General features: G+C 46.3%; 1 protein-coding gene across 2 annotated transcripts in view; it reads right to left on the bottom strand.

Moving 5' to 3' along the window:
- Positions 1-17,803, bottom strand: part of Slc44a3 (solute carrier family 44 member 3) — a 70,181-nt gene extending 52,378 nt beyond the window's left edge. For both annotated transcript variants that reach the window (XM_048456661.3, XM_048456662.3), the window contains exons 1-7: positions 17,646-17,803; positions 17,161-17,268; positions 13,372-13,514; positions 11,942-12,078; positions 10,976-11,069; positions 2,679-2,839; positions 1,322-1,411 (exon numbers count right to left, since the gene is read on the bottom strand). In XM_048456661.3, coding sequence (XP_048312618.3) covers positions 1,322-1,411; positions 2,679-2,839; positions 10,976-11,069; positions 11,942-12,078; positions 13,372-13,514; positions 17,161-17,268; positions 17,646-17,672 — 760 coding nt within the window. In that variant the 5' untranslated portion in view covers positions 17,673-17,803. The remainder of the gene's footprint in view (positions 1-1,321; positions 1,412-2,678; positions 2,840-10,975; positions 11,070-11,941; positions 12,079-13,371; positions 13,515-17,160; positions 17,269-17,645) is intronic.
- Between the last annotated feature and the right edge of the window lie 295 nt (positions 17,804-18,098).

Genomic DNA, 18,098 nt, shown 5'->3' with positions numbered 1-18,098 from the left:
ACTGATCATAAATGGGGAGATGGATGCTATAGCCTTCTCTAGTCACAGTGACCAGAACTTGCTGTGATTTAGAACTGAAATGCCCCCCTGCTGCCCCAAAGCTCATGTGTTGAAGGCTAGACCCCCGGCTGGATCTAGCCTTGGTGTTACCCGGAGCCAGAAGAAATGTTAGGTAGGATCTATTTGAAGGAAGTGGGTTATTTGAGACGCGTTCTTGGGAGACATAGGGAGACCCTAACTCTATGACTTAATGACCACGCGGTAATACCCAGCTCTAGGCTGTCACACATGTCCACCAGGAGAATATTGCTATAGGCTTGGAACAAGGGAACCCAGTGGCTGTGGATTGAAATCTCCAAAACTGTGAGCCCAAGCCAATCTCTCTTTAAGTGATTTGCTCAGGTGTCTCGTCAGAGTTGGAAAGGCTGACACAGGAATCCAGAGCCCTGTGTGGCTGCCTGAGAGCAGAATGAAATATTCAAAGGGATAAAACACTGCTGTCATATTGGTCATTCAAAATAAAAATGCCCTATATTGGTGGGAAAATAGGGCCTCTGCGTTCTTCCTCAAAACTCCTGGAGACAGTTACAACCCATTGTAAGGAAAAGAGGGGTCAACAGGTGTCCCCTGGTCTCTGTTCCTTCTCAGCCTTGCTCTTCAGACTGACCAGAGCTTTTGTGTGATACCCATGGGTTCTCATGGGCACACAGAGTAAGTGTAGTACAGAATAAATCCTTCAAAATGAAAGAAACAAAAGATTGAGACAGCGTCTCTCTATGTAGCCCTGGACGCCATGGAACTTCCTATGTGGATCAGGCTGGCCTCAAACTTGGAGATATTCATTCACCTGCCACTGCCTCCCAAGTGGTGGAACTAATGGTGTGCACCAACATGACCAGCTGGAATCTTCCTTACAATATAAATAAATACTAGGAAAAATATATTTTTGTTTTGCTGTTTGTTTATTTGCAGTGCAGGGGATTGAATATAAGACCATGTGCAAGACTCAAGCACTGAGCTCTGACCTCATCCCAGTATTATGGGCTCCAGGGTCACTCAACTGTTAGGCTTGTCTCAAAACTACACAATAGGTAGAATCAAGAATAGACTGGGCATTAACACTCCTTGGGAGGCAGAAGCAACTCCCATTGTCCTCCCTGGGCCTGTTTTTTCTCATATTAAAATGATGGGACTAGACTGTATCCCCATCTAAGACTCTTGTTAGTTAAAAACCTTAACAAAACAAACAAAAAACCCCCAAACCTTAAATCCTATACTTACTGGAAAGATGTTCCGTTTACTCAGGAGTCGAAATACTTACACAGCAATCCCAAAATAACCAATGAAATGATAATATGGACCAGAAGCGTGGAGATGAATCGGAAAGTGAGCATCATGGCCAGAGACAAGGCTGGAAAGGGAAACATAGCACATGAGGCTGGGGGCAGCAAAGCGGCAGGGGAGGGAGGGGGTGGGAAGAGCGCTAAACATAAAACTGTGATGACGGAGCCCAGAAAAGTGAGAACTGACAGGCTTACCCAATAACCAAGTAGCTTGGGAAACCTACCAAATACAAATATGGCAAGCTAAGCTCAGGGTCTCCTCCTAGGCCTGCGACACAGTCAGCCTTGGTAAGTAGGGTCTGAAAACGCTTTCTTCTCAAGTTTAAATAAAGATAAATAAGTAATGAATAAATAAATAAATGTGTTGTTCCACAATACCTGAGCACATATTTTTTTCTTACAAATCCAAATTAACTATTTAAAATTTTACCGTACGTCAGTCTTTTGTCTTTTACGCTGGGCTATGTAAAGTTCTAACTTTGTTTTTCCTTTTATTTGGGTTTTTCGAAATAAGAGTTTCTTTGTGTAGCCCTGGCTATCCCAGAACTCACTCTATAGACCAGGCTGGCCTTGAACTCACAGAGATCCACCTGTCTCTGCCTTCTAGGAGCCGGGGTTAAAGGCTTGCAGCACCCCTGCCCAGCTACTAAGTCACTTTTCTAAACAGGCAGAAATACACTGATGACTGACCAAGGTGGGAGGCCTGCTCCCCGCAAGGGTGGAGGTAGCGACCTACGACATTTGTCTGATACAGTGTGGCTTAACCTCTTCAGACAGGAAATTGGCTCTTAGCCTCAGCAAGGTGAAACACAGCATGGAAGCCACAGGGTCCAGTGTGGGCAGCTGCTTCCCCAAACAAACAAGGGAGCAGACCTTTGCTCAAAGCTGGTGGGGCTCCATCAGCGCTAGGCACCCGGGACATTGCATCTGACTCTATCACGGACACACACTCCTTCCTTTCCCCAGCCAGAGGACTTTGATCTCCTAGACTGACAAGTGGAAGGTACACTGGCCAACAGAACTGGTGTTTGGTGCCACTGATGCTTGTACTTTACATGGCCAATGCAGAAAGTGGCCATGTTGTATTTGCCTATCTCCTATGCAGCTAACAAAAGGCAGGAGCCAATATATTAACTCAGTCCTAGGCAGGGCAGCTTCCTAGCTGGCAGCCAACTACTCTTCCTTCCTACTGCCCCCATCCACACTTGAACCTCCGAACAAATATAAGCTCAAGATTTAAGTCGAAGACGCTGGTTCTCACTACACAATGTACTGGAGTGCTAGAAAATTCGGCATTCCGTATACAGTTACTAAATAAGATGAACGGAGAATTACCGAATGTGAAGACACACAGGCCGAGGATGGTGTCTCTTCCCGCCATTATTCCACTTAGAATTCGATGGAGAGCGTCAGCATCGTTTATCAAGACTGATGCATATAAGGAATAGCACTCGGGGGTCTGAGGGATGCACCGGTTAAACAGGGGGAAGGGCTTGCTGGAAACAAAAGGTAGAACCAATGGTAAAAAGATCAATTATTCGTCTGTAAAAATATTTAGATTCAAAATTTCCACGTCCCCAAACCAGAAGCTCAGCATTTATAAAAATGGTTTTACGACTAACGAGATGGACCAGCAGGTAAAGGCACCTGCTTCTGAAGCCTGAAGACCTGAGTTCAATCAGGATGCTGTCCCAGACCTCCACATACGTGTGATAGCATCTGCCCCTGACCCAATTATGCACCCAGTTATGCATGTTTATCTAAGGCAGCCACATGGAAGGCAGTGGGGACCTCAGCAGAATGAGGCTGCAAGCTGCCCCACTCAGCACTGAAGAGGACCTCCCAAATGACCAGCCAGAGTGGGGGACACAGGACACTCAGTACCTAGAAGTAACAAGAGAAGACTCCTGACCTGCCTGTGTTTAATTTGAGAGCAAGGGGTGGAGAGACGGACCAGTTTCACTGAATAAATTTAAAGAAATGGAGGGGGGGTACCCAAGTTCTTTCTGGCTATGTCTTATGTTCTGTTTGTATGATGTAATGGTTATGAAATGACATACACAGGAGTATAGGTTTGTGCATTATCTAACTGAAAACACATAAATCACATCACATTTCCCCCTTTTAAACAAGAGGCAGTACACTACATCCTGAGCTATTGGTTGTTTATTTAATAAGGTTAGTAATGTACCTTACAGCTCTGCACATATCAGAATGAGGGATTTCCTATTTCTTTTTTAGAATTTCTTTGGTTTTATTTATGTGTATGTGTGCAGGTGAGTACAGGTGCCTGGGGAAGCCAGACATCAGAGTCCCTGGAACTGGAGTTATTATAATCAGTTGTGTGCCACTTAATGTGGGTCCTGGGGACTGAACTCAGGTCCTTTGCAAGAGCAATATACATTTTTAACCTCTGAGTCATCTCTTCAGCCCCTGGGATCTTCTGTGTTTATTGTTGTAAAATATGTATGTTACCGCATAATGCTCAGATTTTAAACATGCAATCAGACTTTTGGCAAATACATACATTCACATAACACCTGCCCCTTTCAAGATATGATAGGAACACTGCCCCCAACACACTAACCTGCCACCCTGTCTCATTATCTCATTATGTAACCAATGCTGGCCTTAAACATGGAATATTTGTGCCTGCATCTTCCAGGGCCTGGGATGACAGGCATGAACTACCAGGGATTGATTAGGACATGGAACATTTTTATAGCTGCAGTAAGTCCCCTTATTCTCCTGCAGATCTGACTGGTCATTTTCGGTTGTTTATATTGGGAGGCTGTTGTCAAACTCACTATGCAGGCAAGGGTGATTTTGAGCTCCTGATTCTTCTGCTGGGTTCGTCACACACATCCTGCTGTGTTCATACAGTGCTGGGGATTTGAACCCAGGGCTTTATGCTTGCTAAGCAAGTACTCTACCAACTAAGCTGCATTCTTAGCTCAAACGATCTGATTTCTACAGCTACTACAAGGGTTTGATCCTGGAACCATGGGACATGCACCTTTGTGTCCCACTCCTTCCACTCTGGTGTTGTACAGGTCAACATATTAACCCTTTGTGTCTAGCACTACACACTCAATGGACATAAAACTTGCCCTTCTGTCTTCCTGATGATTGCCATTTGAGCTGTTTCTAAATGCCAAACATAAGGATGATATAAACATTTACATGCATATCTTATACTTTTGGTATGTATAATTTTCATTCTCTTGGGTAATGACTTAAATGTGGAATTTTAGTTATGGCTTATACAGTATGTATATGCTTATATATAAGAAGCTAACTTATTTTTCCTGGAGACTGGCCTCACCATTCACACTCTTCCTGAACACACACATATGTGTATATATGTTTATGTGTGTATGTGAGTAGATATATATTATGAATGTTCTGATTTCATGTCCTCAGCAGTTCTTAATTTTGCTTTCCAAATGAGTAACTCTTCTAGTAAGGGTGTTGTCCCATTAGAGAAAATGTCTGCTTGTGTCTTTTTCGTGATTCTACTGAGCTGTTTGTCCTTTTGTTACTACTTGAAAGTGGGGATCAGCTAAATGTGGCTGCCTTTTTTGTTTTAATCCCTAAAGTTGAAACACATCTCAGTCCATTTGTTCATGTATTTAAAAATGTTTATTCTCTAAAAACTTTAGTGTGTGTGTGTGTGTGTGTGTGTGTGTGTGTGTGTATACATGCATGGGATGTGTAGAGGCTAGGGGACAGCCTTAGGCTCTGATCCCTGCCTTCCCCCTTGTCTTAAACATGGTCTCTTAGATGTTTTCTGTTTTATTCACCAAGTTATCTGATCAAAACCTACTGGGGATTCTCCTGTCTCTACCTCCACCTCCTCAGAGAAGCACTAGAGTCACAGATGGATGCTCTACTGCATCCAAATGTGCATAGATTCTTAAGATTCCAACTCATCTTCATGCTTGTGCAGCAAGCATTTTATCCACCGAGTCCTCCCCTCAGCCCTGTCATTTCCTATGACTGCATCTGCACTCATCCAGAACACTAAACACATATACACCACTCAAGGGAAGAATGTTTTATTCTGACTCAAGATCTCGGGGGGTTCAGTACATGTTTTCTTGGCCCCATGTATTTGTGGTGGAGGATATTCTTCACCTTGTGATGGACAAGAATCAGCGAGGAGAGAAGAGGATGCAGCAAGCAGGAGGCAGGAGGGGAGCAGAGGTAAGAGACCCTGTAAGATGCCACGTCTGGTTGACCCACTTCCTCTGGCTAGGTCCCACCTGCTGAAGCTCCCATAACCTCCCAAACAGCCCTGTTGCCTGAGGGCAAGTGCATCACACATGAGCCCATGGAAGGCATTTCACAATATGACTCCATAAACTATAGCACCGATAACTTTATCTTCTCTAGGTTTTTAGAATAATCTTATCAGTTTCTATAAAACTTGTATTGGAATGTGCTGGACATATAAAACAATGTTAAGAGAGATGACATTCTAACGCTATTTATTGTGTGAACAGAGCGTGTTTAACCGTGTACACAGGCTCTTTCATTTCTCCAAGCAAGATCTTAAAATGTTCAGCGAAGGTCAAGGATTTGTCTGTCAAGTTTATGTCTAAGCTTCTTTCTTTTTAAAAGTTCTGGTAAAGATGGACTTTGACAACTGTTGAACTGTTTGCTATTAGAATCCAAAAGACTTTTTTTTTTTTTTTAAAAAAAAATTGAGACAGGGTCTCTGTGTGTAGACCTTACTGTTCTGGAACTTCCTATGCCATAACGATAAATGAATGAACTGAAAGAGAGGAATAAAGTCTTTCATGATGAATTGTATGATTAATATAGAGCACCTTTTTATTTGTTTTTGCTTTTTTCATTGTATCAAAAATGGCACTGATGTCTCTCTCCTATGGTTTCATATATTTCTTGGTAAATTGATTTCTAGGCATTTTGGTGTCTTTGGATGTGATTGTTGTTCCTGCTGTAGTAAAGAAGCATTTTTCTTTCTTTCTTTTTTTTAAATCACAAATGTGCAGATTTCGGTATACCAGCTGATCTCACGTCACCTACAGGAGTTTCTTTATTGTACGCAGGGACTTTCCAGTTCGCTATCCGAGCTTCCCGGGTCTGTAATCACACCCTCTGCAGACCGGCAATTATCTCCTGATTTCCGATTTCTAAACCTCTAATTTCTTTTGCTTTTCTGACCCTGAATAGTTTCACAACGCCAACAAATTGGAAGTGTTTTAAAAGCAAATATATTCTGAAGTTTCATGGGGGTTTCAAAAACCAAAGAACAAACACAGACTTAATGCTATTTTATTCTTCTGATCTAAACATTATTCTTCATCAGACCTTAATTTTATACATGAAGCTTTGCTAACGTGTGTGTGAGAGTATGTGTGTGTGTGACTATGTGAGTGTGTGTGTGCGTGAATGTGTGTGTGAGTATGTGTGTGTGAGAGTGTGTATGTGATTCCCTAATCCTGTGCTGACAAAGAATGACAGGAAAGCTTCATTTTGCCCTGAAAGAGACACAGAGAAACGTGTACAGTTTGAATCTCTTATGAGTGACCTACTTAGTCTCACACTGAGCTAGGAAGGGAAAATATGCCATATCATATGTCCTGAGGTCACCACCTCTTCTACCTCTGAAGCCAGCCTCAGTCTTTCCACCCTCAAGTGCAGACCTTGCCAATACTAACTCCCCAAGCGCAGACCGGCTGCCTAGCCGTCCACTGAAAACGCCCATCACTGACTTGGCTGGAGATGCATTAGCTCACAGCCTGAGGTTTCTTCCACACGGCTGCCTTTCATCGCCACTAGCGAAACCACTCCAACTTGCAGGAAGTAGTCTGGAGGGCCGCCCAGCTAGATGTATGGACATCTGCATGCGGATTTCACCCAAGCGAACAATACAGTGTCAAGCAGGAGGCCAGAAAATAATTGAGTGGGAGGCGAGAGTGTGGGGGAGAGAACTTCAAACCTTCTCAATTTCAAATGCACAGGAGACTCAAAATAAAGTAGTATGTCAAGCACCAAAGGGAAAAAGGTTGTTCTTCTTCTGCTTGTTTTCTTCCATGGTATCTTTTCCTTGCCTGTCAAAGCTCATGCACAGGTGCCTATGCCTTCTTGAAATTCAGCCACTGCTTTAAAAGGGTGTGCTACACCTTACACGCTCGACACAAGCAGGAGCAACAATTGATGTAGTCAGAAGAAGTGTTTCGAGAATGGTCTTTGGCTCTATAGCCACACTTCTCATGTTTTGCAGCTTTTAAGGCTTGGCACAGCTCTTCCACGATAAATATGATAATTTCCACCTTAAACAAACGCTTGCTTGTGCAGGAAAAGGAAACAGTGCCCTCAAGCCTATTTCTGTCTCCTTCGCTTTGTCCAAAAAAAGGCTAATCAATCAGTACTTCTATCTGCACTCAGAAAGTTGGTACTGGCAAGGTCTGCACTTGAGGGTGGAAAGGCTGGGGCTGGCTTCAGAGGCAGAAGAGGTGGTGACACCAGGACATGGGATGTGGCATATTTTCCCTTCCTAGCTTTCTGTGAGCCTAAGGAAGCATTCACAGGTTGTCCAGTCTAGTCTTGACTGCATATTCTGAGTTATGGAACCCAATATGAATGCTGCTTGGTTTCGAATGCCTGTTTTTCTCCCTGCTCATTGTATGGGCTCAACCTTTCTCTGGTCAGTCTTCTCATCTATAAAATAATATCTACAGCACAGACACTCTGTGAGGCCCCGGTGGGCTAGTACTTCTCAGGAGCTTAGAAAAAGGAACCAAGCAGGAGGGAGAGCTCCACAATTGTTTGGTAGCATCATGCAAGTTTCCCATGGAGTCATGGCTGCCGTCTCAGCTAAAAAAAGAGGATGGCAGATTGGACTCTGTTTAAATGATAGCCTTAACAAATTTCATTCTCAGGAAAAAGCGGCTTAGTCTGTAGGAAAGAGCTTGCCTTATAAGTAAGAGGGCTGGGTTCCCCGATATTTGTGCAAAAATGCTGGGTGTTTTGGTACACACTTGTAATCCCAGTATGAGAAAGACGGAGACAGTGCCTAGCTGGTGAGCTCCAGGCCAACAAGCCCCTGTCTCTAAGAGGTGGATGGTGTTTCAGAGTATGACCCCTGAGGGTGTGCTCTGGCCTCCCCATGCTCACATGCACATGCATGCATGCACACACACACGCACACACACACACACACACTTCACGCACGCATGCAAAATACATCACACATGATGCACACACACACACTTCATGCACACATGCACACACATGTCATGCATGATGCGCACACGCACACACACACACACACATACACACTTCTTCCGATTCTTTATGCAGGTATACTCACATTGCTCCTAACACCAATATCTTTTTGTCCAAGCATTACATAATTTTAGTTCAGCCCACTAAAATGTTCTAGTTGTTTTTTTCTGGTTCAGCTACGTTTTATCAAGATAAGCAACAATAACCATAATAAAAAAAATAAGATACCGTGGGAAAGTGGATTACACAAGCTCCTCTGCAAAATTTAGGAAAGAATACTCCAATGGTGGACTCCATTCTAACCCCTATGCATTCCATCCCGCTTGTCGCCTTTAGGACTTGCAAGGTTGGTGTTTTTCAAATTGTTTTCACAACCTGTTAGAGGATTTGCTGATTGTCTTTTCTCCCAAGACAGGCTTTCTCTGTGTAACCCTGCCTGTCCTGAAACTTGCTCTGTAGACCAGGCTGGCCTTGAATTCAGAGATCTAGATCTATTTGCCTCTGCCTCCCAAATGCTGGGATTAAAAATATCTGCCACCACGACCCGGCAGTGATTATTCTTAATACAATATTTTTATTAATTCTGTGAGGATTTCATACAATGTATTTTGGTCTTATTCACCTCAACTCCTCCCCCAATCCCAGATTCATTCCCCACCTCGATACTTAAGTTTGTATTTCTTTTTTTTAAATCCGTTGAGCACAATTTATACTGACTACATATTTCTAGAGGAGGGACCACCTCTGAAGTGTGTACTCTATCTGCCGGGAGCCACACCCTTAAAGCAAACCGCCTCTCCCCCCTCCAGAAACTGTCAGCTGTCAATCCCTCCCCAGCTAGGAGTGGGAGCTTTGGAGTCCCTCGCCTCTGCGTGCTGGAATGTTTACTGGCTGTCCATACAAATATACGCATTTTAAAAACCTTCTCTGGAATAGAAACAATCCCACGACTCATATGCAATAAGAGGAGGTCTTTCTGTGACCTTTCTATTTGTTTTACACACCAACATATGAAGGTATCTGTGTGTGCCAGGCTGTGACAGAGTATACTTGATTTTGTGGGCCCCAAGCCAAAGTTGCATCAGCACTGTATGAGTTGGTCAAGGCAATGTCTTGTTTTACTTAAATTGTTGTTCCTCAGGGACTTTTTTCAGGAGTACTTATTCACTGTCAACACATTTATGTTTTCCAAAAGAATGGCAGTGCAAACTCAACAAGCTTTCTCAAGCACACCAGAGCACCCTGCCCACGGCCTCAGCCTTTCCCAGGGGCAGATGGGAGCCACTCTCACCAGCCCTGCTTCCTTACGGTTCAGTAAGTACTGCAGCATTCTGGGGGTGAGTAAGACCCTGGCGAGCAAGAGGAGCCCCCCAGGATGTACAGAAGGACCCGTGCTTATGTGTTCACTGAAAGACAAGCATGGAGCCTGCTTGACCTTCTCCTTCCAGGACTATTTCTTGCTTTTAAAAATACATAATCAGCTCTTTAAACCTTAAAATTCTGATAAATTTAACCTGAACACACTGAATTTTCTGAGTGTTTTGCCTGCATGTATGCATGCATGCATGTATGTGTGTGTGTACACCACATGTGTGCCTGGTGTCAGTCCAGGCCAGAAGGGCATGTTGGATATCCTGGGACTGGAATTACAGAGAGACACCATGTGAATTCTGGGAATAGAATCCAGGTTCTCTGCAAGAGGAACAAGTGCCCTTAACCTCTGAGCCATTTCACCAAACCCCCAGGGCTATTTCTTATGGCATAGTCTTGAACAATAAAGACTAACAATTTTCGTTATAACGAAAAAGTGAATGTTGATGGTTCTCCTTAATGATAACAAAGAACTGGGAAAGGAAAGATGCGCACTAGCCCCTTCACAAAAACCATTCGTTTGGTAATAATGCATAATATCATTTATATTATAATATGAACACATATATTATAACAATGTACACATTTGTTTTCGCGGTCTCTAAAGAATTATTACATTTTATCGTGTGTAATATGTATGCCCATGCACCATGGTATGTTTATATATAGAGAGAGGTTGGGGGATGATTTTCAGGAGTGGGGTCTCTCCTCACATCATGCAGGTCCTGGGCATGAGACTCAGGTCACCAGGCTTTGGGACAAGTGCCTTCAGGTGAGCCACCTCTCCAGTCCAGCACTAGTGTGTGAAGACCACATGTACTCTTATTGTCTGCTGATTTCCCCCCTTTTTAGCCATTATCTATTATGTATATATATTACATAGTCTTTCTTTGTCTGTTCCTGATTATGAGCCACACCTTGCATCTCCCTTATATTTTTAATAGTGTTTAGAGGAGGAACAGACATTACCAAATCCTAAATGCCTTTTGTACATAAGCCCTTACCTTGGAGGAACAGGGAGCCTGGGACACAGTGTATCTGCGTTTGGACTCTGAGTATAGTTGAAGGAGTTCAAGCTATAGACACACAGGAAAGACCCTGAAATCAGAACACACATACACTAGGCTATTGCTTTGCATCCATCTTCCTTGGGAAGCCAGAAAAGAAGCCATGGCCACTTTACCAAATCAGGAAGGAATTGAAACGCACTACCCAGACTGGGAAAACAGGTGGCCAGCACTCGGAAAGAACAGGTGTGCTATCTGAGGTGGTCTCGGGGGTCTCTTTCCCTCCAAACCCCAAATTCAATACTCTAAATCATAGGTTTGGCATTGAAATGATTCGAAGGTTATTTGAAGATGATTTATTGGAGGAGGTTGAGATTTTTAAGCCAGCTTTGAAAAATTTTTTTAAGATCTCACAGTCCATTTTTCAGGCAGATAAAATTCACAATCAAGTTGCCTCAGTTTTGTTTGTTTGCTTTTTTGCTTCCTTTTAAAATTAATGTTAACTATGAACTGTCTGGCCCAAGTGGTTTTAGTTCAAGTTCTCACTCCTTCTGTCAGTGAAAGCCCTCAACGACTCTGACAGCTTCATCAAAAAACTTCCACGTGGGTGATTTGAACAAGAACCTCAGGGCCCTGTGTCTACTGCCCACTTCTAAGTCTCTAAGGTTGACTTTATACTGCCATGGGCAGTGACCACACCCAGGGGGTTCAAATAAGTGCAGAAAGCCTCAGGAGACATTGAACGAGTTCCTGAAGAAATACTCCTAGTCCTTTCCACATGAGAGGCGCCTGAGAGGGGCCTAATTCCTACCTTTTCAGAGAAAGTAGCTTCAGGGTAAACTGAGGTAAACACTATCTATCTGGGACCCTACAGGTTGCTTAAGGGTCAATTACACTTTCTATCTGGGACCCTACAGGACCCTACAGCTACACAGGGTGATAGAGTGGGCCCTCAGCACCTACCATTGATGTCGGCAAAGAGCTGGAGCTCTTCCAGGGTGTCCAGCTGCTTCTCAGGACAGCTGGACACACAGAGGGCTGTGGGACCAAGCCACCGGTCTTTGACTTCCAGGTCACAGGCATTCATGAAGAACACGTGTCTACAGATGGAGGAAACATAGCCTGTCTCAGACCATGGAGACCCATCGGTTTAACGGTGGGCTTTGAAAACGAAGCCTGTACCATCGCAAGGGGGAACAGCCAAGGCAAACTTTTGTAGCCAAATGCTCCCGAATAACTGAATATTATCACACCAACTGGAGGCATCTTGTGAACCATACCCAAGCGGGACAAACCTCTCCTTCTCTAGGCTCTGCATCTGAGAAGCGGGGAGATAGCAAGAGTCACCTGAGATGTCACTGAGGAAGAGAAGGGAGGCCAAACTGCTCACGGTGTGTTAGAAAAGGACACAAAAGCGACTTAACGGAAACCACTCTAAAGTGGTCAAATGTTTCAGAGAAGAGCGGAGCTCAGGGAAGTGACGGGTGGGAAGGAAGGAGCTGAGGCTGGGGAATTAAAGGGGCACAAGGGCCAGGAGAGCCAGGGGACCTTCAGCTTCTGGGCCCAGAGCTGGCTGTGGCCATCAGTGGGTCATGTGCAGTCAGTGGTAGCTTGCTGCCCCCGCCCTGCAAACCAAGGCTGATATAGGTGGCTAAAGTCTCAGGAACGCAGGGGAAGAGCTCCTGGGGTCTGACTGGGAGGGGAGCGCCTAGCAAAGTGTTCTTGAAGTCACTCTCCCTCCACTGACTGTGGGTGAAAGGAAGATCGTACCAGAGAAACAGTGGGGCAGATTTCATGCGTGAACAACACCCAAAGATTTTATTTTGTTTAAAAATCTAAAATTGTGTTAAACTATCCATCCAGTTTGCCTCCTTGATCATTTCCAACACACAGTTGGGGGAACGAAGCATACAGATGGGTCTGTGCAACCGTTCCCGTCACCAGCTCGTGGAAACTGTTCCGAGAGACAAGCTCCTCATTCCCCCTCCTTTCCCAACCCAGGAAATCACCGGTTCACCTGCCCTCCTCCACCCCCAAGCAGAATGCAAAATGCATAGCTGCCTGTCTGCTGCTGAGCCCTTGGCGTGGGCACAGGGAACATCTGCTTTAGTTCATGCAGTCTCAGGGGAGCATTAACACAGCCTCGAAAGACAGGCATCATTACCAATGTAAAAAGATTGGCCTCAGAGAGGCTGAGGACTCTGCCCCAGGTCTCAGAGCCGAGAAATAGTGGAGGCTGGAAGCGAACCCAGAACTACGACTGCGTGCTCCCTCACTTGCACACGCCTCCTCCTTTCCAAATAGGGAAAGTTGCCCACGCTCTTAAACGAATACGAAGTTTTGGAACACGGCCCCTATCTAGGTAGGAGACCTAACTAACTCACAAGACTTACTTTTTGAGAGTCATGTCCTGCCCTGAGAGGGGGGCCCCTTCCACTGGGGAGTTCCTCTTGCCACAGACATTGCCGAAGCTGTCATAGCCGAAGAGGAGTCTTCCTGCTGCTCCAGCCACCACCGAGTAGCCCATGATGAACACCTGGCAAAACCCAGGGGCACACGATGACTGCTTGGCCACAGGGAGGAAGCCACAGCCCCTCACATCCCTGCAGATGCTGGTGTGAAACCCAAGCAGACAAAAGAGGAGCCATTATAGCTCCTCAGCCCTTACTGCCCTTAGCAGCGATTCCATCCACCAAGGTAAGGTCCAGCATGGCGAACACTAGTGTAGCCGGTGAGCAGGGAGGGCACCCTGAAGCACACAGACTTCGCTCCCTTTGGCTCTTTGTTCTCTCGCCTCCTCTTTGGCTTCTTCAAGAGGTCATCACCCTGTGATTTTTTTTTTTTCAACCAAACTTGACTGGGGTAGTTTCCATTTTATCCCTTCAGCCTGTCTGGGTTGTGGAAGTGCATCGAGATTGTGCTAATATTTTCCCGTGTGTCTATGTGCGGGCATGGGTATGTTTGCATGTGTGGGCGTCCATGCATGGATGCATGCCTATGTGTGGAAGTCCGAGGACAACTTTGGCTGTTGCTCTGCAAACGGCGTCCTCTTTGGTCTTTTGAGACACAATTTCGCTGGCCTGAAACTCACCAAGTAGGTTAGGCAGGCTAGCCAGTGAGCCCTAAGCGTCTGTCTTCATCTGATCAAATTCAGGGCCCCTAACTTGCAATGCCAATACTTACCGCCTGAGCTATCAGGCATTCTGCCTTTCCTTAAAAATGTTTTTTTTATCTTACTTTTTAAAAAGTTTTAGAGAACTCTGTCAAGGCTCTACAGTCAACACACGTCAACTCACAAGGCTGAAGGCGTCTTTGGGTTATTTGCTTAAAATTCACCGAGTAAAGAACTTGGGAGAAAAAAAAAAAGGAATCTCAGGATTCTGTTTGGCAAGGGCATCTTGCAATCAACAGGTGTTTTTTTGTTATTGTTTATTGTTATTGTTGTCATTGTTACTGTTATTCTATAAATCCACTTTTATAGGAAACGTGGAATATCTGAAACTTTAGCCCAAACCACGGCAGCATCCTTACGCGCCTGTTTGTCCGCTGCCAAGGCTTCTTCTCACAATACGAACTCAGAGCGGGGGTAAGTTTCCTGATCTACTACATATAGAAAGCCACCGAAAAGTTCGTGATACTCGCACGCTATGGAGGGCCAGAGGCTGTGGGGAGCTGTCCACTAACATAAGGGATGGCCACAAGTTCCAAAGTGACACTGTCTTAAAGCCACCATACTTCGGAGGCCCTGCATGCATTGTCAGCTTTGAAATAAAATAATAACAGGTGAACAGGTGGTGCACGCCTGAAACACCAGCTCTCAGGAGGCAGGATGGAGGGTGGAGAATTCAAGGCCAGCAGCCTTGGTGACAGAATGAGTTCAAGGCCAACCCCAGGCTACGTGAGACCCTGTCTCAAAACAACAACAACAAACAATAGTATTAAATATTCCTCAAGTGCTCAGCGATGCCAGGACTGTTACCAGAGGACACAAAGATAACACAACCTGGTGCCTACCCTCAAAATTCAGCCCCCAGGATTGTTATTACTGATGGCACTGCCCTTGACGAGGGTTGGGCAAAGAGGCTTAGGGGAATAACTTTGCAGCCCCCAAAGGAACAGGACTTACCAACTGGACCCCAGGTGAGGGAGGAGACCCTTGTCCCTTCTTACTTCTCAAGTTCCTCCTCAGTTTACCTAGTGAGGTGTTCGGGATGTACAGGTCACCTCTGCTAAGAGTTAGGGTCACCCGGAAGTACATGGAAGTGTGGTTCGGTGTGCCCAAATGGCCTTGGCATGTCCATCTTCTGTCCACTCCCCTTCACCACTCCCGTGGCCTGACTTTCTTTGCTAAGGTAAGGCTGGCGAGCTCCCGGCCTCAGAGCCCAGACTCCAGTATCAGCAGTGTAGGAAGTGTGTGTGTTAGTGTGCTGTGGCTTCAAATGAAGTCACTCTAAGCTGGGTCTGGGAAGTGGGAGTCTCGAAAGGGAACTAGGAAAGGGCGATGTGGGAGAGGACGCTGGACGGTAAGTAGAGGCCAGGCTTGGTCAGAGCTTCCGGCTTGTTTTCTGGTTGTGGACGTAAGACAAGCATAAGCACAGACAGGTGCTCTTACTACCTGAGGGGACCAGCGCTGCTGGCAAGTCTGGCAACCCCTCCCCCCCGCTCCCCTTCTTTGACCAGCCCGGCTGAGGGCAATGACATCAATAATGATTCTGTCCTACACTTGGTCAGCTGGTATATCCATCAGGGGACCCAGAGGTGGAAGAGTGCATGAGTGCGCACTCGCGTGCATGTGTGTGCGTGCACACGCAGTGCGCGCGCGCACACACACACACACACACACACACACACACACACACACCTTGTTCCGCTTTAAATAGGTATCTGTAGCTAAAACCTTTGCAGAAGCTGGAAGCAGCCAGTCACCTAGGAAAGAACTCTTAGGACTAAACGCAATAAAGAGAATCCGGGCATACGGAAACCCTTAGACTTATCCTGCAAACAGAGTGTACTTTCTCTGCAGTTTCCAGCTTAGTGCGTGCAATGTCTCAGCCAGCTCATAATTCTTGAGGCTCTGAAGGGCCATCTATGATCTTCTCCCTAGCAGCTGCCCGCCTGAGAGCCAGAGTCATGGAGGATCATTAAATAACATTAACAGCCCAAGGTCAAAGGCAGACACCGGAGAGACAGCTGCTCCCTATATTTACATAAAGTGGGGGAGACCAGCAACCCTTGACGGGGAAGGTAAGAAGACTTGGTATACACAGCCTTTGTCAGGCTCCTCGAGGAGAGTTCCAAGGGCTGCAGAAAGAACACAGCAGCTACAACACCTCTAGGCCCAGCCTTTTACTGTGTGTCTAACCAAGTCGAGCTACGCAAAACCAGTTGGAAAATTAAAAACTGAATAAATGCCTTCTTTACTCGGGAAGAACAAACGTGGCATTTCAGGGTGAACTCAAACAGTCTTTTCAAAGTAGCCAGTTGCTATTTGGTAGATAATATAGGGCACCGTGAGTCAATCATTTACTGGGCAGCGCATAGCATGCTCCGGCTTGGCACGGATGTTTCATTAGCACAGCCTTTGAGAAAGGTGACTGAGGCTCTAAGACTGAGAGACTCAAGATTCAGCTCCAAGAGGCTCTCAGGATTGGTGTGACAGGGTCTGACGGGGTCCGCCACCAATCACGTGTGCCTGACAGGATGTGATGTGATGGTTTACATCAAATTGCTGAGCACAGTAGGCCAAGAACATGTACATGTGGTCGTGTGTGTCTCTGTATGCACACAGTTAAAAGAAAACATCCCTAGACTTTTCTTGACTTTCCCATTGTTAGAAAACAGCAAACATTGAGGAATATTTGACTGCAGGACATGGTGGGTGTTGAAGGACTTCCACTCTGAGAGTTGGGAGAGCGAAAGCATGCACCTCGCCCTCACCAAGAAAAAGACACCGCTGGGAACGGATTCTTCATTTCCTACTGGAGACCCAAAACATCCCTGTCTACTTCAAGAAGACAGCCTCCTCGGACAGTTTAGGAGCTTGTGAAATCCCAGAATAAGACTTTCCTAACTCCTGGTCATTCTGGGCACAAGTTTGTCCTTGCAGCGAGAACATTTAAGAGACATTTGCGTCTGAACACACACACAAGGGGGCCTTATGCCTGCCAGGCCGCCGTACTTACCAAACCAGTCCAAAAGAGAAAGAACAGGACCAGCCACGCCGTATCTGTGCATTTCCTATAAATCTGGGGTCGCCACTCGCGCTGCCCGGGTGTTTTCTCTGCGGAAACCTGCCAGAAGCATGCGGAGTTGAGAAAAGGAAGAGAAACAGGTGGAATCAACCGAATCGAAACCTTTCCAAAGGCTGCTTAAAGTAACTCAACTTTGTCACCTGACTCTTTCTCCTGGGGAGACCTGCAGGGTGGGTGTATAGTCCTCTGGGTGCCAAATACAACTGGAGGTAAGGGCACCCTTCTCCCTCTAGTCCCTTGTGTCTTTCTGACCTCGGTCGATATTTATGTACAGGGTCCTCCGGGTCAGGTGTCCTTAAAGGAGCGGTGTCGCAGAGAAGGGACTTGATCCTCAAGGGACATGGGAGACGGAAGCGTCCTGCCTGTACAGGTGCCCGCAGAGGCCGTTTCCCTAGGGCCCAGATTGTCGCCCTTACCAAGTACTCGGCGCCCAGGCACTGCATGATACACTCGGTAGCTAGGTCGGGGATTGGCAGCCGTGGTGGCCGCGGTGCACACCGGACAGAGGTGCAGCGGCCGGCCCAGGTGGCCCAGGCAGGGCGGGCAGGGCGCAGCGCCGCCTAGCGACAGAGGGCGCTGATTACCTCCCCCGACTCCCCACTCCGCCCCAGGCCCGCCCTCTCCGCTGTCGCTTTCCTGGGAGCTTGGGTGGCACCCGCGCAGTCCGGGCTCCCAGGAAGTGCACCTGACTACTGTGCGCCAGCTGCGGGCTGTCAGCGCCTGGAGTAGGAAGTGAGGCCTCTGGGATCAATCCCCGAGGGCGGGGAGCATGCAGGGGTGTGTCACACACAGGTAACCGGCGCTTGCTGTGTGCAGAACCCTCACCAGCCTCAAGTTGCGAGTTGTTGTCCTTGAGCTACCGATCGAAG

Source organism: Myodes glareolus, chromosome 17 (assembly GCF_982192425.1).
Source record: "Myodes glareolus chromosome 17, mMyoGla1.1, whole genome shotgun sequence".
NCBI classification, from domain to species: domain Eukaryota; kingdom Metazoa; phylum Chordata; class Mammalia; order Rodentia; family Cricetidae; genus Myodes; species Myodes glareolus.
The sequence above is the reverse complement of the archived record's forward strand: the minus strand, read 5'-3'. Positions and strand labels throughout refer to the sequence as shown.